Raw genomic sequence first — 23,387 nt, forward strand, 5'->3', positions numbered from 1 at the left:
CAACTGTCTATTTTTAAGTATATTTGTTAAGAAATAAAGTGGAGAAGGAAAAGTCAATCATGAATAGAGCTCAAATCAAAAGACTAATAAATTCTTAAATCAAGACTTGCAAGTATTTGATTAAATGAATTTGTACTTGGCACATGAAATTCTATCAGCAGTACATAGGAACAGGCTCCTTTAAAAAAGATTTGGAAGTTAAGACTGCATTATTAGAAAAGGAAATTTTGACTGAGGTTACCAAATTTGAAAGGAATCAAGGATGAAAATAACAAAAATTACATCAATTAGCAGATTGTGGACCACAATGGGCTGTATGCTAGTCATAGGGGAAATTACTATCTTTAGCTTAACTAAGGAAAGACTGAGTGATAGTGGGAAAATCATTAGAGCTCAGACACATGGGTTCTAGATCTTGCTCTGGTATGAATTTGGGTTTATCTAGTCTCCCTGAGCATGTTTCCTCATCTATAAAATGAGAAGGCCAGATTCATTTTGACTTGATCAAAAAAAAAAAAAAAAAAAAAAAAAAAAACAACCTACTTTAATACTACCCCAGAAGAAGGATCTTGTCAACATTCCCAATTTATTGAAGATAAGATCTTGAGATCTCACACCTACATTAGAAATTGTTATAGCTCATCTACAGAGAGACTAATTTCTAGAGTTGCCTGTTTTAGGCAATATGTTTTTTATAAGGTATAAGGTTTTAAGGAACCGACAGCAAAATCTTTATCCCACCTACCATAAGCTTCTGCTTTTCTTCACAATCAAAGTGCTTTAATCGCCTAAGAGATACTGTAAACCTTGAGGAAACAAAGGTACAAGAGAGTTACAGGAATGAATTGTCAGGCAAACTAAATAAGTAGGATGGTATTTTTCTCCTTTTACTAACATTAGATAGTTTTTTTTTGTTTTTTTTAAAATAACATTCAGTTTATTTCATAAGTTATTTTCTTTCTTTCTCCATTCCCAAATCCCTTTCTTTCCCCGCCCCTCCTCCCAACCTTGTATTCTTAATTGAGATTGCCTTTGGAATAAGAACCCTGTTTACAAAGTACCAGCTCAAGTCATTAAGAGGCAGGAGCCTTTAATGGCAGCCTGAACCAGATCCAGATCCCCCCAATACCAAATTCATTCAAAGCTAACAAAATTACCTAGCCAATAAGGGATTGTAACAATTCCACATAATTTATTTTGTGGCTTTTAAAAAATATTTATCTTCTTGCTATATCTCATACAGTAGAAAGCACTTTTGGTTTTAGCATTTACTGAACTGGTACTATTGAAGTTAGAACAAAAACATTTTAGAGTAGGTTAGTTACAACACTGTGGGAAAGCTGAGGGGTTCAGTAGAATAAATCTAAGTTTTTTTATCTTAAAAGAGTCAATAAAGCAAAGCTTTTTAAAGCCCTGATGGTCCACAAATTAGTTAAGTTTCACTGTTCTCTTTATTTTCTTAGTTGTCTGATTAAAATAACTACATTATTAAAAGTAATAATAATCAAAAGTGACATTGATAGAGACCACTTCATATCTAATATCTCATTTTCAACAAGGACTCACATTTATACAGATGTCAAAGATTTTACTTTAACCACATTACAAAACAAGCAAACTAATATGATGGAAAGAGTAGAAGACCTAGCAGCTTGGATAGATACCAGATGGGTAATCTCCTTATGTGAGAAATGGGTCTCATCAACCTTACATGTGAATTATGATCCACAAGGATCAGTGCCCCATTATGCAAATGAGAACAGGGGTTACCAGATGTCAGATGAGAGTGCATGAGCACAACCTAGAGCTTTTGCCTCCAAACTTAATGCTGAGCCCAACTGCATCACAAATAATCTTTCAAAATGTATTGCCAATTTGGTTGGTTTTGAGTATCTCAAAATGGTTTTTCACACTCAGGTGGGGAGTGTTTGGCCATTGTAAAATTAGAAAAATTGGGCCATTTACAGTCTTATCTTCAAATGACCAGATTTTTACACATAGGCCAAAACTCATTCTTATTAGTCAGTAATATAATCCCTGTAGCAACATGCACACAGAAAGCATTTAAGATCTCCATGATTTTTCAAAAGATGTCCCTTCAGGTGACAGCTTCCAAAAGCCATTATTATTTTTACCCTCTCTTTTCTGGAGTCATATTTTCTTCAATATATAATATACTTGCTTTCTTATCCTTCCGCTTCACACTTTTTACCTGTAGAAAAATTCAAGAAAAAAAAAAGATGCTTTTATTTTTAGAAAATTATATAAGCCTTCTCTATACTATGCCACTGAACTTTATGAAAAACAATTGTTACATAAAAGAAAATATGACCAGATATATTATCTACAGTAATAATAATCCCATCCACATAGTTGGTAAAAGTACATTTGAAATAGAAGGGTATTTTATATATTTCCCCTCTAATTAAAGAGGTAAATGCCTAGTACAACTTCTAAGCCTGGCCTCATGTATTAGTAAATACAGCTCCCAATCTCCCTAAAATATCTTCTAGTCTGCCTCATGTTATCTGAAATTCCCCTACTACTCATTCCCTCATGCTAAAGTATTGAAGGTTGATAAATGTAAATGTCAAGAGTAACACATTAGCCATTAACAAAGCATTCCAGTTTGATTAGATGTCCAGTCTTTAAGCAAGCCTTTGTGGAAATAAGTTGGAATATAGCTAAGTTCTGATAAGAAGAGGAGGCTTAAAAGGCTTGAAACTTGCCCAGGAGCCTAGAATTTTCAGTTCTTCACAATAGGGCATCTTGGACATGGTAAGTCAGGACTAGATGCCTGGTATTCTTAGCAACTTCTAAGACCAAGGAAAGATCTGGTTTGTACAAAAGCAAGGGATCACAGATGGATAGTCTGAGTTTTGCATCAATATTTCCCACATAATAAAAGAACTAGAGGAAAGCCTCCTCAATCTCCACCATGGAGGATTCTTAGACAAAAATCACACAGGATGAGGTTTGAATGAATTAAAATCAATGGAGAAAGGGCTCACTTGAAACAAGGTCACAATCTATCAAAGTCAATAATCAATAAACAGTAAATAGCCACTACATGCTATACAAAGCACTGGTGATAATAAAGAAAAGGTTATCTCTACTCTTATAAAACTCAGTTTAATGGGGGTAGACAACATGAACACAATTACATATAAACAAGATATATGTGAAGGAAATAAGATAAATTGGAAAAAGCATCAAAGTGAGATGCCTGGTACAGGGAGGGTGCTGAAAGAAGGCTGAATGTCAAAAAAAATTTCACTTACTTCACACTTGTCTTGACACCCTGAAATCTTCCTGATTTCATGCCATAATAATCAGATATAATCTTAATAACCTATCTTACTAGCTACATTAGACTTTCCCCTTCTCTATTTTCCTAGTCCTTTTGGCCACAGAGAACAAAAATTTCAAGGAAAGCATTTTTTCCTTGCCTCTTAACAGAGCTAAAATTTCTAGGCAATAAATTTTTATTATTTTGAAGAATTAACCTAGTACTCCATGAGTTCTCGCTTAATCAAGGCACTGATATATTTTAAAAGCAACAAGGTAAAGCAGCCACCAGCAATGATAGTGTCTTGTGCTATGAAAAAGCTTCTCCTTGAACTGAGCAAGGCTAAACTAAAGCTCTTTGGCAAGGCAAAACAAACAAACAAACAAACAAACAAATAAATAAAAATAACTGAGGGTGAAACAAAAAGAGGAGATACATAAAAAGGGGGGGGATGCATGAAAAGTTATGCAAAGCTGAGTGAGTCGGGTTCACCAACCAATGTAGGGTTCTCCAGACTATGTGGTCTGACACACTCTAGGTAAAGAGTAACATTTTAATAAGAAAATTCATCATAGCCAGTGCTTTACATTGCTCTGCCTAGAAAGGCAAGAAGGCTAGTTCTTCAGAGTCTATTATTTCACCTACCCATAGCCCTTTGCAGTAATATTGAAATCTAGGAGCACAACAAAGTAGCAGGTCTACAATCCTGGTTCCACAATTACTTTTATTACAGAGTTCCTTTAATTATTCCAAAGAATGACTAAAGATCAGAAGAAAAAGAAAATTTTGAAACCAATTCTTCAAAATTTTAAAAGCATTTGAAGACACAGCAAAAATTACTATGAACCCCCAAACAACTGAAGGTGGGAGAAAAAAAAGGGGGTAAATGGCAGGAGTTCAAACATACAGTAAAAGATACTAATTCTATGCTTAATTCAACTATGATCAATGATGATTAACTGACAAGCACATTAACTCAACTCATGTCATTCAGTTGAAATTATGCACTATTAAATAAGGTTCAGTTTTGTTAAAGTTTTTCCAAGGCAAGCTGCAATCGATACAAACAAAGAATTTAGGATTAGATTCAGCCAGTTAAATGGCTCCTTGTAATCCTATTTATAATTTGCTTATAAAATCATCAATAGAGATACTACAAAAGTAAGCTTTTGTACAAGCCAGATCAGGTTAGCATAATTTTCAGAATGGCGTTCAAATTAATGAAGTTTTATTATATTATATATCCAAAAGACAGATATGGTTATTCTTACCACTGCTGGCCAATAGGGATATTTTTGATATTTACACCAGACTAACATTCCAGCTTCTATGGAACATGGCTCTGAAGCATAAAGAAATATAAGAAAAATTATCAGATATTTGTCTAACAGTATTAGACAAGAGTATGATTTTAAAAAAAATTTTAACTGAAAACAAAAGGTCATTTACTACAATGTAAATATAAGAGGCAAAAAATTTAAATTGAACATTGTGTAATGAAAATGATTAAGCCCGACCCAGGGAAAAGATAAAGAAAAACACCTCCTTCCTTTTTCAGAGATGGGAGGGACCTTATAGAGGAGTACTACATATATTGCTCAGCTCAGGTGATTAGCTGGCTAGCTTTGTTGAATTGCTTTTTGCTCTCTTTTAAAATTCTTTGTTAGAAAAGATGGTTCATTGGAAGGAAAAGAGGAATATATTCAGAAAATATAAAGTACTATAAAAAACAAATAATACCAATAAAAATTTTAAATTAAAAAAAAAAAAACATAAAATTAATTATCAAACCATTGTCAGTAAATGAAGCCAAGCAACTACCAACAAATAGTTCAGAGAATGTGGTTCTGTTTTTTCTTGTGCTTAGTGACCTGGATTATATTCTCAACTAGTTAACTACCTCTTGGATTAATAGGCTCATCTCTTTAGGTGTCTGGCTTCTTTTAGCATTTTTCTCTGCCACTGAGAATAGATTTCTTCTGGTTATAAGCTAAAGCACAACAGACTTTAAGTTACATATAAAGAACAAATCCTAAGAGCAAAAGTTGAATGAACCACAGGGTGACTGTAGAATTTCTTCCTTAGAGATTCTTATAAGACAATGAGCAGTTATTAGGAAAGGAAAACCTAAGAGCATATCTATATGACAGTGACCAGCTAAATAACCTTTTAAGATCTTTTACATTTCTAGGATGCTGCTAGGGAGAACAAATTAACAAGTAATAAGTACCTGCCTTAGGTCATAGAAATAGTTTTATACCATTACCCAATCCACTTCCCATGCTTTCATTTTCATCTGATCTAATTATTTCTTACCAGGGCGTGAAAGTATGCTTGGAAGTTCTTCATCTTCCTCCTCTTCATCTACCACAGTGGTATTAACAATACTAAACTCCAATGACTGTTCAGAAGACTGAAGTTCTATAAATAAAGTTAGATTATGATTTTTTTTTGCTATCTTAAAAGACTTATTTTAAAGATGAGTTGTTGAGTCATTTTAGTTGTGATCATTTCTTCATGACCCTATTTGAGGTTTTCTTGCCATAGATACTGGAATGATTTGGCATTTTCTTCTCTAGCTCATTTTATAGATGAGGAAACTAAGGGCAAACAGAGTGAAATGACATGTTCGAAGTCACATAGCTAATAAGTGTCTGAGGCCAGATTTGAACTCAGAAAGGTGAGTCTTCCTGATTCCAGGACTGACAATTTATCCACTGCACCACCTAAGAAAATTTTTACTGATCTGTGAAAAAGGAAAGGTTCTCCACTACAGTATCAGCAGCATGACATCATGGGAATGCATTGAATTGGGAGCCAGAAGACTCCTACCTCAAACTTTCCTAGCCAAGTGACCACTGGCAAATCATTTCCTCTGAGTTTCAGTTTCTTCATCTTTAGGACAGGAAAATCATACTTCATTATTGATTTCATACATTTTGTAAGGAAAAATGTTTTCTGAACCTTAAATTATTACATATATTATGAACTATTACTCTCAGATTCAAATCAGGTGAACAATAATTTTAAAAAAAAGTCAATATTTTATGGCTTACACAATCTTTCTCAAAAGGTCGTTTTAGGTATTAAAATCCTAACAACCACCAATGAAGTTTGTAAATTGCAAACCATTTTCTAGGCATGAGAGTTGAGCCTTCCAACAGTCCTAGGAGGTATATATTTCTATGTTAACAAGGTATTATTAATATTGCTGGATCCACACTATATATGCTAACTATGCATCCTGTTTTAGATCTAGCCAGTCCTATATCAATCACCTAGTGGACAGCTAAAAGGGAATGTCTCAACACATCCAAAATAGAACTCCTATTTTCCCCCAAATTCATCCTTCTCTTCCAAACTTTAATTATTGTTATCAAGAGTACCACCTTCCTTTCAGTCGCCCAAGTTCACAACTGTGGTGCTATCTTCAATTCTTCCTGCTCAACCCTGAATATTTAGTTGCCAAATGCTGTCATTTCTATCTCCACATGCTTCCTTCTCTCTTCTCCAATTTAGATCATCATTGCCTCTTTATTGCAGGAGGCCTCTCTGCCTAAAATTTATTCCCGAATCACTCCACTCTACAGAAAGTTATCCAAGTGATTTTTCTAATAGATTTTCTAATAGATCTTATAGATCTGACCATGTTACACTTCCTCTTTTCCCTATTACACATTTTATCACACGTTCCTCATTCCATATATTCATATGAGTGTACAGTCAAAACTGCTCTTGCCATTCCTCACGTACAGGACAGTCCATCTCCCATATAAAAGCAGCTCAGTGGTGAAATAGAGCACTGGACCTGGACCCCCAAAGGCTGAGTTAAAATTCAGCCTTAGACACTCAGTAGCTATGTGACCCTGGAAAAGTCAATTCACCTTTGCCTGACTCAGTTTCCTTATTTGTAAAATGGGAATGATAATAGTACCTACTTCCCAGAATTGCATTGAGGATCCAATGAAATAATATTTGTAAAAGTTCAGTACCTAGCACAAAGTAGATGCTTACTAAATGCTAATTCCCTCCAAATCCATCTTCATGCCTAAAACTATTTCTCAAAAACCCATGTTTTATTTTAATATTTAAGGTCTACCTTCCATATTAGGTCTTTCCTGATTCTTCCAAGTGTTATCTTGTACTTGATTTATAATCATTAAAAGCACACTGTTTCTCCTCCTTCAGGACAGGGCCTTGCTTTCTCTGGGTCCCTAGTGTTCAGCACATAGTACACATTTGTTTATTGACTACAAAGGAAACTCCCATTTAGGCAAATCCCTTACAATATATTGCAAGAACTGCCCAAGATTCCACAGACAGCAATCTAGAAGCCAACTCTCAAACCAACAAGCCAATATATGTTCTACAGGATTCATTATCATAATCAACTTAATGAATAAACATTCATTAAGCAGATCCTATGTGTCAGGAACTATGCTAAGAAGCGAAGACATAAATAGAAGAGAAACCACTTCTACTCTCAATGAGCTTACTTTCCAATGGGAGAGAAAAGATGTGCACATATTGATATTACATTGTGTGTCTATCTACATATACCTAAACACCAGACACATACCTATCAGATAGCAGGTAACCTTGGAGGGGAGCCGAGAGAGATGTCAAAGGTAGCATTTGAGCTAAGTTTTGAAGGAGACCAAGGCAAAAGATAAAAGTGAGGAAGGATGGGATTCTAGGTTGAGGGAACTGCTAGTGCACAGAACAGGAACAGGAGTCGCAACATCAAACTGGATAATGAACAACAATAAAGCCAAAGGAATAAGCAGTCTTGAAAGGCAAGAAAGGCCCAGATTGTGAATCAACAAGCATTTATTAAAAGACCAATTATGGGCCAATACTTAAATACTAAAGAACGTATATTTGATCCTACAAGCAGTAAAACCTGTGTTCAAATTCCACTTTTGACATATCCTGGCTGCAACCTAGACAACTTTTCAGTGCTTTAAGCAACATTCTAAGACTTTAAGTAGCAGATGCCGACATTGATGGAGGGAGTTTTCTTACCCTGGAATTCTCTATACGCGTAAACCAAAGGAGGCTATTAGAATAGTTCAAGAGAGAAGTGAGAATAAATGTAGAAATATGTATAGAAGAATTGCACATGTTCAATATATATTGGATTACTTGCTGTTTAGGGGAAGGGGTGGGGAGGAGGGAAGGAGGAAAATTTGGAACACAAGGTTTTGCAAGGGTAAATGTTGAAAAGTATCTTTGTATATATATTTGAAAATAAAAAATTTATTTAAGAAAAATAAAAATAAAAACATGAAAAAAGTGAGGAAGGCTCTATAATTAGGGTTGTGGTCACATGACTGGAAAAAAAGTCATGTGTATAAGATACTGTTAAGAAAGAAATTTCAAGATTCAGCATTACAACATTCAGTAATGTGAGGTGAGTGAGAGTAAGCCGTTGAAAATGACATTGAGTTCTGAACCCAAGTTATTGGAAAGATGCTGATGCTTTCAGCAGCAATACAAAAGCTCAGAAGTGGGGTGGATTTTTTTGGGGGGGGGGAGGGAGAACAATGAGTCCCCTTTTGTATTTGAGTTGCCTACAAGGCATCCAGTTCTAAATGTCTAAAAGACAGCTGAGGAAATTGAAGCTCAGAGCGCTTAAGTGATTTGACCATGGTCACAAAGCTAGTGTCTGAAATGGAATTTGAACTTCCTAAGTCCAGCATGTTCTATTCATTACAAAGCAAAAGCTTTAAATCAATAGTCATTAGTAATCTAGAGAGACACCTCTTATACAAAATCCCTTTGCCAGTATTATTTCATAGGTATACATTCTAACCAAGACCTAAACTATCCACACACTTGATCCATATCATGCACCCAAACTTTATACATATGACTTCTACTTCTAGATATATCCAGTACTAGTATTTTTCCTAAATACCTTTGTCAACTAATTCCTAGCTCAGTGTGAGACCTCAATTTGAACTTTTGTTCTTCATTTGGACTGCTAAAACACTAAAACAGAGAGATGTTCAGTATTTTAGCCATTTAGCTATATTTTCATCCGTACCAGCCCTACTCATAACAACGTATCAGATAAATCGCTTTACCTAGTCCTATGTGAAATAGAAAATAGTCTTGAGGTTTTTACAAACTTTGTAGTAGTCTCACACCCACAAATTCAAAGTTACTGGCCACTCTAAGTCTCAAAGTAGGAGGAAAGGAGAATTGGGCTTCTGAGCTCAAGCTTTAGCTTTAATCGATAATCTACTCCCTTTAACACAAAACCCGAGGGTTCAATACTTTTCAAAGGACCACAGACATCAATATGGAAGGGACCAGATCATCAAATCCTAACACCTCATTTTACCAATGAAACTGAGGCCTCAGGATGTGATAGGTGAATGTCAGAAGCAATATTTGTACCCAAGTCCCTGGCTGCAAACACTGCTTTCTGCACTCTACTGTGCTACATCCCTTTTCCCATTGTTCTTTCCTCTGGGAGGCTGGGAAACCTTCCCCAGAGGTGGGAAACATTTTCTGAGAAGGGAAACTATCCAAAACATCGTTCAAACTCATCTGATATTTTTCATCATAGCTAATCTTAAGAGGTGAAGGAATTCCCAGGGATGAAAAGACATTTCCTTTTTCCCAGTTTCTTATCCTTGATACAGTCCCTCTCCTCCCTCCCTCTCCCCCCAATTCTGTTGGCTGCTAGCCATAAATCTCATAGGTGCCTCTGATAACTTCATCTATCAGGTCTCCTGTCCTCAGGTCTATTTATTATATCCAAATGTGCTCAACCTACACAGCCCAATTAGTCTCAGGTGTCTACTCTGAATTTTGGCCACCCAGGAAAAGTATCACTGTGCTATAAAAGTAATTGTATTTTGAGTTTGTTTCACATAGAGTCCTATTTTCCAGGAATCAATGCATGACCTTTAGGTAGGACATTCCTGAAATTATATATGTGAGAAAATAACCTTGATCTAGATGTGCTTATTTATATACTATCTCTGGCATTCTTTGCTACAGTGAAAAGGACATGATTCCAGAGTCAGAAGACTTGGGTTCAAATTTCACCTTTGCTGATACTTTTAGCCCGTGTGACCTTGGGCAAGTCACAATTACACTGGGCTTCATTTTCCTCTTTATAATATGAGAGATGGGCTAGAGCTTTTGAAGTCCCTTCTAGCTCTAAATCCATGATCTCATGGCTCCAAATGTGATAGGCCAAGCTCCAAAGCTATACAATAATATTCAACTATAGGGCCATGATATCATGGCTCTGTTTTTCAGAGAGTGGTACAGTGAATGAAAAGAGAAGGAATCCTTCCAATTTGGAAGTGGATTACCTGCATCAGAGGTGTCAAACACAAAGCCCCAAGTGCTGCCTCAACCAGATTAAAATGCAACTGGGAAATAGCTAACAAAATAAACAAAAATACAATAAAACATAGATAGCATTAAATTTTAAGTCAGTATGCAGCTTGCAGGGATCCTAATGGACAGGTTTACAGCTTCCATTTCTATATGAATTTGACACCAATGATCTAGACCAACATCTCCCAAATGTCAGTATCTGGCCAATGTTTCCCAGTCCACAAGTTACTATGAAAAAACTCTACACTTACTGACTTCCTTATACTCTTCTGATCATCTCTTCCCTGATCATAGGATTTAGAGCTGAAAGAGAGCTTGATCCCCTAGTCCTTCTCCCTTATTTTTTAAAGAGGAGAAATCAGAAGCCCAGAGGGCTTTTGCCCAAAGGGACAAAAAGAAGAGGACTTGGCAAAGTCACCTAGGTTGAGTGGAAGAGTGAAGCTATAAATTCAGAATTCATGTCTCTTAATCACCTAATCTAAGCCCCTCATTTTGCAGATGACAAAAATGAGGTTCATTTTAGTCTATTTACAAATAATTCAACAAAGATAAAAACTATTAAATGTGATTTTTTTTTTTCTCTCCTAAAATACTTAACTATACAGTGAGATGCCATCATAAGCTTCAAGTCCAGGATGCTTAACAAACCAAGCAGTCACAGTATCATAGAATTCAACCCATACCTGAACAAGCTTTTTGAATCTAAGAATAATCACCTTTTAAGAAGTGGGTAAATCACTCCTCAGGTTCCTGTTATGCTTAGTTGATGTGAAAAAAAAAAAGAAGTCACATTTACCAATGACAAGGGAAAGGAGCAATTCCAAATTTAAGATTAAATGCAATATAACAACTATTCATTATAACATCTAATTACAAAGCATACAATCAATAAACCTGATATCTTTCCTCTCCCCTTTTAAATCATACAAGTGTAATTTTTCTTGTATTCCTTTCCCAAAAAAAGTGTGTGGGGAAAATACTATAATACAAGTAGAAGCAACATATCCCACTGAACTAAGAACATAATAAAAAATTTAAGAATCCTACTAGTCCATTATAACCACTAGTTTGATAAAGGACACTGGACCACTTTCAACAGCCAAAATGAATTGTGCCTATTTCTAAAATGAATGGCCATTAGCAAATAAGAATGGGGATTGAATTTAAGAGTTTCTGGTACTCACCCATCATGCCCCACAGATACAGATCACCCTAAAGTAATTATGAACTATTTGAAATCATAAGTAAGTCAAACTTCCCCAGTTATAAGCTTTTACCTTCTTCATCGTCCTCAAAATCTGGAAGCTTAAGAGTTCTCGTTTTAGGTGCAAAATAGTTTGGGCAAACCAAGCTGCAATTAGAGACACCCGAGGGAGTGTCAGATCCATTGGTGCATAGCCCCATCTCTTCTGGCTCCAAACAATGGCATTCGGAAACTGATGACTGTTTAATGCCATTTAAAACTTTACAGTACTTCAGTGAAGGCATTTTGCCAAGTTCATTTTCACACTCTGATTCCACAAAGGAATGGTTGGTAGAAAAGTCCAATGCTTTTCGGCTAAAGCTACTTTCCTTTGCTTCCAAAGCCATCAAATGGATGGAATTACTAGATGACAAAACTGGACTGAGTTCTCCAAGTTCAGTATTTGAATCATCTTCTTCTCTAGCATTAAAAGGTGACGAATACCTGTTTGAGATCCTTGGCCTTTTCCTGACTTTCTTTCCACTATCCTTTATTTCCAATTTCTTCTTAAGGTTCAGTTGTAAGTTTTGTGATGAATCATCTTTCTTTTGTTTCTGTTTTTTCCCAGTTCTGGACCGAGACTTAGGAATTTCAGATTTCTGATGCTGCAGCTTTTGAGTGCCAAAAATATTTCTAGCTGGAGAGGCCAAGGGCTCTGTTTTGTTACCATAAATTCTAACAGACCTCTTCAAACCCTTTTTGCATTTATTTTCTTCAATGGGGGAACTGGACAACCTCTCTAATACATTTTCTTTCTTAAAGGGCCCAGACCCTCCTACCACTTCTTCACAGACAAAAGGTGACGAGTCAGATTCAGAGACAGCATGTGCAGGTCTTGTTTGTTTCACTTTGTGAAGTACGGGAGTAGTTAGACTTTTGCTCAAAGAGTTTGCTTGAATGGCATCTGCTTTCTGACTCAAAACATCCAGCCCGAATTTAAGTGATCGTCTGTAAATCAGTTCTTCCTTAGGTGTAGTTTTTATTTCAACCTGGGTAGCTAAAATATATGTGAAATAATCGACACTGTAATTTTTACTGAAAACATAAACATTTTTATGATGTCTATCACATAGTGATGGTTTACAAGCATAGGAAAGCTGGTGATTTAAACTACTGGCTGAATGTAATTTTAAAAAATAAATAAAAGCACAATTATTTAAAGAGCCAACATGCCCAAATCTTATTTGAAAATAAACAAATTATTACCTGTCTTGGATAAAAATACAAATTCCTTCAAACTACAACTGATAACCACAGAATGTGTCCAAATAATTAATGCCCACTAAATAGAAAAGGATACTGATAATTTATTCTAAATATCTGTGCAAACTGATAAAAATATTTTGTGGATATATAATATTTTATCCTTTTCAAGGCTATTTTTAAAGACATTAAAAAAAACAGAACAATTATCTCAGAAGTGGTGCCATTGATTGTGCTTTTTTTTTTTTTTTGACAGGACATTGTGCTATTTATGCTAACAAGATGATTCAAACATCAATCAAAATATTTTCTCCTTGTTTTAATATTTAATTTTCCAGAAATATGTTATCAATAATATGTTAGGCACTGCAATCCTTCAGAGATGAAAAGTCTGGGGGTATGACAGATACAACTCTCATAACTATTATATACGGGTATATCTTATCTATGCCATAGAAAATGTTTAAACAGTCTTAGCAGAGAACTCCATTTTTAAAGAAGTCTAATACTAAATATTCTAGCACAGCAAAGCATTCTTTGTAAAATGAATAATCATCCCTTATTTGTCTGTGTGCAAATTCTGATTTCATCCCTGGGTTTGCTTAAAGCAGGATATATCTTGTGTAAGCATGTTGCTACTGTATATGTTCTCAAGCGGTGTATATGACCTTTCTACCTTACGAAATGTTAAATCCTCATGGGGGTGGGGGAAGGGAACATTTTTTCCCCCCTGAACTAACCCTGTGCCTAATACTATGTTCTCAGTTTAAATAATACTGGATACTAGTTAAATCTACAACATATATTGCTCTGCCACATATTTAGACCCATTTTTTATTGTACTGTAACCCAAAAATACAGCTTAAAATTTTTTGCCCAAATTAATCTACAAGATTTGTGACCAGGAGTCACATGATCAAATTTTACAAATGTCCTATGGATATTCTGAAAAACATGTATTTCCTTCCTTTTATGTCTAGCTCATTATTCGATGTCTATAAAATCCAGTTTTAACACTAAGCCTGTAGTCTAATTTCTTTCTTTTGTCTGATTTACAGTTCAGTGGGAGTATTGAAATCTTCCACTATTTTTTTTTTTTTGGTAAATGAGGAAATTTTTCCTTAACAAATTCAGAAACTACACTGTTATCACTTAAATGCTTTCATTTTGAATGTTATCTTAACAATGCAGTTTCTTTCATTAAGAATTTTTTGAAAATAATTAAAAAACAATGGTAGATTCTCCGGCCTGAAGAGCAGTGACCAGGAGAGATTCAGCCTACAGCAGCTGTCCTAGATTTCTGTAGTCAGAGTAGAGCAGAAAGACATTGCACATACAAGGAGATAACCATTCACAACCCCAGAGATCCCAGAGGTTGATCACTAGATATACCAACAATCTCCTTCCTTAGAGGAGAATCCAAGGTGGGCTCCAAGAGAAAGCATGGGAAGGAAGGGCTAGAGCAAGGACCCTAGCTCTTCAAGACTGTAACTAACATGTTTTAAATGCCAAATTTTTACAATTCTTCCAAACAGAAATCTCTTATTTCATTAAAATGACATTTTCATCAATATAGTTTCTTACTAAATTCCGCAGCGATCTCTTCTATCTGAGATTTCTTTAGAATCTTGGTTTCTGTCTTCTTTACTTTAATTCTGCGGAGAAAAGAAGTCATATATTACCCACTATCACCATGAGAACATTTTCAAATAATAACTGGGGGTGAAAAAGATACGGCAATGGAACATGAGAGAAAATAAAAACATATGCTCTTCCTTAAATCAAAACTCATACACACACATCCCCTTAAATTAAATGCCAAAAGCTGGTGTTAATGAGCTATTAAGACTTTTACACCTGGTCTATCTTTTAACAAAGGAGAAACTACCCTGATTTCAGAGCCAAATAAATTCTAATTGGTTTATATAAGATAAATCTTACTTAAATTTTCTTTATGGAAATAGTTTGTGATATTATCACTGTTTCTGAAAAGAATGCTAACTAGGAAATCATCTGTTTATAGCCCAGCAGGAGCTACAAGGATTGGTGCTCCTGCCTTTTAAACTAAAATACAGGTATGCCCTACTTAATGTTATTAATTCGTTAGAGGTAAGGAAACAATTAAGTGTTCCAGAAGAATAAAATTATAAATAGGAAATTGCTTGGAGTTCATCAAGTTTGCTATAGCAAGATTACAGACACTCACAGACAGCTTATTTACAGATAAAAGAGGATATAAAGTCTCAAGTGAGGTTAACAATCATGCAAAAGTCTCTCAGGTAGCAAGAGATAGTAGTGGAACGTGAACCCAGGCTGACTCCAAATCCAGTACTCTTCCCAAAACACAATGTATCAAAATGCTTCTGTGAAATAACTGTTGTATGAAATCTGAGTATTCAATTAGCTCCCTTTCTCCTCCGGTGAAAATATCAGCTCCAAAGCTAGGGAGCTTACAGTGCAGAAAAGGCAACCGAGCTTAGCCTCAAACATAAAAAATAGTTTGAGAAACTATTCCTAAAATGTTTATCCCCAGGATGGAGTACACAGCTTTCCACTGCTCTCAAGTTGTAGACAAAATGAGGCTTTGTTTTTGTTTCAAGTCTTATAATTTATTAGATCAACCTACAACTTTGAACATAAAAGGAAAATGTATTCCAATACAATACAGAAATTTTTATTTCTTAAATAAGGATATAAAGTACTTTATAAACTTTAAAGCACTATATAAATGTTAAATTTTTCCCATTAATGGATATTAAAAAAAATAGTAGATGATTTAGCCTGTAAGCTAACATTTCTTATTAATATTAAATTGCAGTTTCTCATTTTGTAAGATTCAAACCTTTCAAAAGATTAGACAAAACAGATTTGTGAAAATGAACATAGTTCTTTCAAAACTGACAAGAGATCATTTATTTTAGGTAAGCTTTATCTATGGGTAATTTTTATTTGATTTCTCCAGTGTTGTTCCATCAGATTACACAAAAGGCCTTCTATATAAAATATACCTATTTTCTCTAGTAATTTTTAGAAAAAAAAAAAAAAAAAAAAAAAAGACATTGTTTCCTTTTTTTTTTTTTTTTTTTTTTTTGACAAAAGACACACCTGTAGGAAGAAAAGAAGCAATACTTAACTTTTTATCTAGACTCAGTATTTCAACATTTAAAAAGGCTGATCTCCTTTTCTGAACATGTTGTCTTCTGGAGAGTCCTGTCTGGGGCAAAACCTAAGTTTAAAAAAAAAAAAAAAAAAAAAAGCATCTGTTATCAGTTTGTTTTTGAGAAGATGAATAGTTCTCCAAAACAGATTATAGTATGGTCACATGAAATGAAAAACACAACAAGGAAGAGGAGGAAAAAATCTGCCTGTTCCTGAGATATTGTTTAAGGCTATTTCCTCATGAATTATAATCCTAATTTACTGAGCCTTCACATAGCTGTCTCAGCTCCCTTAAAAATGTAAGCAAAATGCAAGATTTTAAAACAGTGCCTGAAGCTGTCTGGGACAAGTTTACCAATAAGAACTTTATGCCAATGTTTTCCAGGAGGCAAACGATCCAGCACAATCATTTTGCTAAAGTGAATCGTAAGCACTGCTTTTAACAGCTGATGGAGATATTACGTGTCACCAAAAAGTCATCTTTAATTCTTCAAATTATTAAAAAATAATAATAATAACAGCTTGTCACCTTTGCCGGCAATAAACGTTTTTTCCATCTGCAGAGGACATACTGAGTATCCATCATGCTGAAAACGAATGTGAAATTTCAGTAAGGTTGAACTACTTGGAGGTCTGAGGGCGCAACCTGTAACAAGTAACAGGAAAGCTGTAAAGTCTTTTTGCCACTGACTTAATAATGACATTAGCTAAGGGCAAGGTTAGTTCAATAGGATAGTCAAATTCTGTGATAATTATAGTGAGATATTCAGTACAAAAGCCAAGTCTAGAAAAGCTATTGATACCTGGGTAGATTTTGTCTTCCTTAAAACAAAAAAGTGAGCTCGGCTTCGGATTAAAACACTTCCACAGTCCGAGGGCCATCACTGAAAAGCCACCCAATAAAAATCCAGGAAGTATTTAGGTCTTCTACGATTTGGGGTTAGAGTTAGTAAACAGGAAATAAAAAAATAAGGCACTTGTTAATGGGGATCTCACCACGACTTTCACAATTGCAGTCTGTTCATTGTCTCAATCCTGGCTGTGGTAAGCCTGGAAATAAAACGACCCTTTTGTTTCAGAATTAAAAAAAAAAAAAAAAGCGAGGGAGGTGGGAGACTTTGAAGGTAGGAAACACACATCAACAGCTTCCAACTCAGAAGTCCGAGTAGGGAAATGTTTACGCCAAGCAGCTCTTGGGGTGCCTGAACTATTTTCTGCCACCCACTCAAATCCCTAAAACAGGAACTTTTAATATCAGTGATTCCGAACCCCCTCCTCCAGGTAAGGGAAGTGAGGGCCTCCCACTTTGACAATTTCTCTGGCTTCCTTCAACTATTTAACACAAAGCAGCCCCTAGTCATCTCTCCTTCTCTGGGCCTCAGTTTTCTCATCTGTAAAATGAGGGGCCCGAATCCGTCGGAAGTTCCCGTCGACAGACCACCCCCGCCTCCCCTCTGGGCCTCAGTTTCCCCATTTGTAGGAATGGGTTACACGAAAAGTCCAGAAGGAAAGGGGCTGCCCTCGGGCTCTCTTTCGGCCCAGCGCGGGGGACCAAGTGGATCAGCCCAGACTTCTCCAGCCTCTTACCGCGGTGGGACCCCCGGCATCGGGCTGAGGGGGGGCAGGCCGAGCTGCAGCGCGGGATTCCTCCCGTTCCCGGGCCTCCCACAAATACCGGGAGCCCCAGGGCGCATGTGCGCGGGAAGGCGCAGGGGCGGAGCCGGCGAGGAGCCAGACCTGGGCGGGGCAGGGCCAGAGAGGGGCGAGGCCAAGGGAGGGGTGGGGCCGGAGAAGAGCGAAGCTCGTGGCCGCGCTCCCTACCCCCATTCTCGCTTCCCGATCTTGCCACTACCCTGGCCGCTGTTGGAGGAGGAAAGGCGTCTCCCCTTCTCAGGGGGGCCTCCCAGACGGTGCCTGGGAGTGACTAAAGTTCACAATTAGACGCCATAACATCTGTGTCACCCCCAACTTGAAAAAGACTGAGGGTGCGTGAAGCTGCGCGCCACCCCGGCACAGCCGAGCACGCGCATGCGCTCACTCGCCGTTTGCAGCCACAATACGCGGGGGAAGGACCGGGTCGAACTGCCCCGGCCCAGACGCCCCGCCCTCTAAGTTTCCCGCCAACCTCGAAATAGAGCCGGAGGCAACTGCCGCCCCTCCCCCCAGGCCTTTTCCTCTTTCTCCCTCTTTTTCCCTCCCAGTCTCTTTCTCTTTCCGCCCACTCCCTTTCCGCTTCCCTCTCCCCCCGTTTCTCTCTCTTCTTCCCTCCTTTACCCAACCTCCCCTCTCTCCTTCCTGCCCTCCCTCTCCCCTTCTTTCTCCTCCCCCCATTTTCCTCTTCGCCCTCCCCCTTCTCCTCTTCCTTTAGCTCCCCTCTGATTGGGAGGAGGGGCGGGGAATCTGGGTTATGCAAGAGTGGCTGCACGAGACCTCGCTCCTCCCCCTTCCTGGCTGGAGGAGCAACTATGGTGGGAGGGCACGTGATCAGCTCTCCCCTGCATTTTTTGGGGGGAACTTCTCATCTTCCTCCCCCACTTTTCCTCTGTCTCCCCTCTTTTTTCTCTCCTTTCTCTCTTCACTTGTCTCTCCATCTTCCTCTTCCCCCTTTCTCTTTGTCTCTTGCTATCTCTGCCCCTCCCCTCTGTCTCTCCTCTACTTTCTCTTTCTCACTTTTGTCTTTTCTCTGCCTCAGTCTCTAAATATCTCTTAACATCTCCCTGTCTCATGTCTCTCCTTCCTCTCTCCCCTCTCTGTTTTTGTCTCACCGTCTCTGTCCCCTCCCTCCCCTCTCTATCTCCTTTCTCACTTAGCCTTTCTCCATCCCTCCCTCCCTCCCCCTTTCTCTCTCGTGTTTCTCTTTTGTGTCTCCATTTCTCTCTGAATGTCTTTTATCTCTCTCTTTCTGTCTCTGTCTCTCCCTCTCTCTGTTTCTTTTTCCCCATTTCTACGTCTCTTCTCTTTGTCTCTTCCTTTTTCTCTGTTAACAAATATTATGGACCTGGGCTAGTTAACCGGCTCGATCTTCTTTGCTCCCATATCCCTGGTGTCCCTCATTTCTCTCATTTTCTGCCTTCCCTTGCTCCCTCCCTTCTTACTGATTTAGATGAAGAGATCTCTGAGGCTTTCTAGTCCAATCCTGAGATTTTACATATGTGATAAGATTTAAACCCAGGCTGTCTGCAAATCGGGGAAAGAGCTAACATGCTAACCCGTCTTCTCTGGGTTGCTGGAGAATCTCCGGCCCTCCACATAAATCTGAGTTAGAGTGTAAGTGAGACTGAGCCACTCACATGCTCCTGAAGAATACAGCGAGTCTCCAGGGCCTTTCGCAACTTGAATTCCTTGCTAGATTTATAAGAGAAACAGATTTATTACTTCAGTCTCAGCCGGTTCAGTCCTCTCCACAAATCCTTAGTCTACTTGGCCCCTTCCACTCCACTAGTCCTCAAGCTAAACATCTTGAGTAGTCCGGGGAAGATGTTTTGGGATTTGGGACTACTCTGGGCTGTCTTTGGAATGTAAAAGTGATATTGTTGCATTGAAAAAAGAATCATTGTCAATAACAAAAGCCCACCAGCTATTTTATAATGACTTTTCTCATCTCCTCCCCAGAAAGATCATCATAGGATTTAGAGCTAGAAGGGACTTTGAAAAGCCCATCAGTCTATTGCCTTTATACAGAGAGGAAACTGACAGTCAGAGAGATGGAGGGACATAGCCAATTATTGTCAGATTTGGGATTCAGACCAAAGTCCCCTAACTCCAAATCCAGAGTGCCTTCCATTATAATTGCAAGACATGACCAAAGATCTTCAAATTTAAATCTGAAGCATTTACTGTTGAATCTGGACTTGAGAGACCGTCTTAGTTCAACCCTTTAATTTTACAGATGAAAAAAATAGAGGTTTTGAGCAGGGAAGTCAAAAAGGTAACAGCCAAGTTTAGAATCCTGGTATTCTAACTTACAGTCCCAATTATTTAACCTCAGGCACCTCAATTTCCTCATCGATGAATGAGAGTTAAATTAGATGCTTTTACCGATGCCTTCCGCTTTAAAATCCTATGATCGTTAGGCTGCTGTGTCCAGGACTCACTTTGCTAATTCAGCGGCTCTAAGCTCCTGCTGAATGCATAATTTGCTAAAGGCAAAAGGACTAGGCTGGGAAACAAGACCTCCATTTCTCTGTTCTGACCCAAGATTACACAGTAAGAAGAGTATAAATTTGAACCCAGGTCTTTTGATTCCAAGCTCTTTCCACGATTGACAGATAATTGTTGCAACTAGATTAACATGCAGGAGAAGCCTTGAAGCTTTAGCAACATACCACTCAGAGGTGGTGCCCTAGAAATTATCCAATCCAATCTTTTTACGATGTTCTATATAATGCCTACTTTACTCTGCCCTCAGACCTCAAATGAAGTAGTGTGTTCAGTTCTGGGCACCACCGTTTAAAAAGGATAGACAAACTGGAGAGTGTCCAGAAGGACAGGAAGAATATGGGGAAGAACAGGGATGTTTAGCAACCAGAAGAGAAGCCTTGATATCTGTCTTCAATTACTTGAAAGACTGTCATGTGGAGAAGGGATTAGGTTTGTTCTGTTTGGCCCCAGAGGTCAAAATCAAGAGCAATTTGTGAAAGCATAAAGAGGTCAATTTAGACTTGAGATCAGGAAAAAAAAAAAAAAAAAAAAAAAAAACTTTCTATCAGTTGGAGCTGTCCAAAAGTGGAATGGGCTGCCTCAAAGCTCCCTCCTTGGAGGTCTGCAAGCAAAGGATGGATGACCAACCACTTGTCGGGTATGTTACATCGGCATTCCTTCTGTGAATAGCTTGAATTAGATGGTTGCTGAGGATCCTTTCAACTTTCAGATTCTGTGATTCTATTTTACAGATGAGGAAACTAAGGTCCAAGAAAGGAAAAGGACTTAATCACTACTTAACTCTCTTCTCCTTTTTTGGGACTTAGTATCATCCTGAGGGATATTTTTGACATCCTTCTATTATGCCATTCTCATTTTTCCCTGAAGTCAGATAGTTGAGTTATCACCTTTTCCCATGCTTTTGAATTTTGTCTGGTGAACATAGATGCTAAAACCACCAGGCAGGGTTGTATCTTAATTTTACATTTGTACAACACCTTGTACATTACTGACTGTCTGAATCTGTTAAATCAGTTGGTTAGAACATGTTGCTAACAAGGCCAAGGTGAGGTCAAGGTTTCAGGTTGCATCCTCTTGTGGCCTAATTAGGGACTCGAGTGCAATGAAATACCGGTCCACATTCCATTTGGAGAATATTTTGATGTTCCAATTTCAATCATTTTGGAAGATACAGCTTCAGTTCTATCTAACAATTTCTTTAAGCACCTTTTACAAAACAAAATAAACCTTTGGTTTTGGTTCATGGTGCAGGAAAGTAAAATAGAAGGAAGGGAGATGAAATAAATAATGTAGGAAACCCTTTCTATTTCTGACTTCATTTTCAGACATTCTCCTACACACTTCGCTAACCCACCACTCTCCCTGGGTCACTTACATTTCTATGCACCTACAACAAGAAACATTTTTGTTCTTTTTCTAGCTCATCATGTTGTACCATCACAGATGGCAACTTGACTTACTTACATAGACCAATTCCTAAGTGGAATCCCTAGAAAGGAACAAAAAACTTTTGGTGTACATGTCCTCATTTCAGCTCCAGTGATAGTTATCTAAGTACCTTTTTATTATTCCCTATAGCTCTTTCATTAATAATATTTTAGGTGTGAGGGAATCAATAATTTGACTTTGAGTCTTTTCTCTAAAGAGGCAACTTCAAAGATAGAGTGCATGTTTTTGAAAATCTATTCTGTTGTATCGCTAGGTTTTTGGAGAAATGGAAATGAATTATAGCATCAAGTCTGAGTAATTTTAATTATAGTTAAATAAGGGTTTTAGGTTTTCTTATTTTGTTGTGTTTTTAGAGGGTTTGACATTATTGCAGCTAGTAACAGATAGACTAGATATTATCCTCCTGAAGAACCACGGAAAGCTGCTTTCCCGATGGAAGCCTTGCTGCCTTCAGGAAGAATAGAGAAAGACCTGTTTAACTTGTAATCATTTATTTTTAAATATTTTACCCTTTTCTTGAAATATTCCAAATATTCCTTCTACAGCTCATCTACTAAACTGCACTGCCTAAACTTTGTAATCTTGGAGTTTTATATCTCTTCATTAATCCTCATGCCTGGAACATTCACCCCTAGCGCCATCTTCTGAAGTTTTTCTGATCCCCTCAGCTGTTAATAAAGTACCCTCAAAGATTACCTTGTATCAGCTTTGCATATCCTTGTGTATCAATCAATCAACAAATCTTTTAGAACAAAATAATCCCTACTTGAAATTTAGTGTGGTGTGCCAGGTAAATATTATAATAATGATAGTTAACATTTATTTATAAAGCATTTATTATGTGCAAGGTATTCTGCTAAGCCCTTTACAATTATTATCCCATTTATTGCTTACAGCAACCCAGGAAGATCGGAACTATTATTTTTACAGTTGAGGAAATTGAGGTAGACAAAGATTCAGTAACTTGCCTAAGGTTACACAAATGGTAAGTGTCTGTGTATTTGAACTCAGGTCTTCCTAACTTCTGACCCAGGACTTTATCCACTACACCACCTAGCTGCTTCAGGCAGCAAGTGTGTGTGTGTGTGTGTGTGTGTGTGTGTGTGTGTGTGTGTGTACAGCATAAATATAAAGTTAACATAAACAATTATATACAAAGAAATGAAATATGTTCATTGTCTATCCCTTTGCAACATTAACTCCTTAAGGGCATAGACTATTTCACTTGGTATCCCCAATGCCTAATCTCAAAAGGACTATTAACAGGATTATATATACAGGACTGCTCCAATAACTAATAATAACAGAAATAAAAATCTAAACAACTCTTAAGATTCTACCTCACACCCAATAAATTTATAAAGAAACATAGGACGACTTATATAAAAATATAGTAGGCAAAACCAGGAAAGCAACAAGAATGCAAAAGAGAGGAAATCGGCAAAAACAAAAACGTTGTGTAATTGGATCAAACTTGGTCCCAAAGAAAAGATAAGAAAAGGCACCTCTTGTCCTCCTTTT

The 23,387-nt window shown here is 37.3% G+C and overlaps 1 protein-coding gene across 8 annotated transcripts in view; it reads right to left on the reverse strand.

Moving 5' to 3' along the window:
• Positions 1-18,256, reverse strand: part of PWWP3A (PWWP domain containing 3A, DNA repair factor) — a 29,584-nt gene extending 11,328 nt beyond the window's left edge. The window contains exons 1-10 of one of the 8 annotated variants that reach the window (XM_074304844.1): positions 17,844-17,949; positions 17,253-17,306; positions 16,786-16,843; positions 16,232-16,323; positions 14,682-14,752; positions 11,929-12,891; positions 5,606-5,710; positions 4,561-4,631; positions 2,136-2,212; positions 746-806 (exon numbers count right to left, since the gene is read on the reverse strand). In XM_074304844.1, the coding sequence (XP_074160945.1) occupies positions 746-806; positions 2,136-2,212; positions 4,561-4,631; positions 5,606-5,710; positions 11,929-12,891; positions 14,682-14,752; positions 16,232-16,323; positions 16,786-16,842 (1,497 nt within the window). In that variant the 5' untranslated portion in view covers position 16,843; positions 17,253-17,306; positions 17,844-17,949. Of the gene's footprint in view, positions 1-745; positions 807-2,135; positions 2,213-4,560; positions 4,632-5,605; positions 5,711-11,928; positions 12,892-14,681; positions 14,753-16,231; positions 16,324-16,785; positions 16,903-17,059; positions 17,814-17,843 lie in introns of those variants that run through there. The other 7 variants (XM_074304809.1, XM_074304782.1, XM_074304817.1 and 4 more) reach the window with 7 other exon arrangements.
• Between the last annotated feature and the right edge of the window lie 5,131 nt (positions 18,257-23,387).

The sequence above is a fragment of the Sminthopsis crassicaudata genome, chromosome 1, assembly GCF_048593235.1.
Source record: "Sminthopsis crassicaudata isolate SCR6 chromosome 1, ASM4859323v1, whole genome shotgun sequence".
Taxonomy (NCBI): Eukaryota; Metazoa; Chordata; class Mammalia; order Dasyuromorphia; family Dasyuridae; genus Sminthopsis; species Sminthopsis crassicaudata.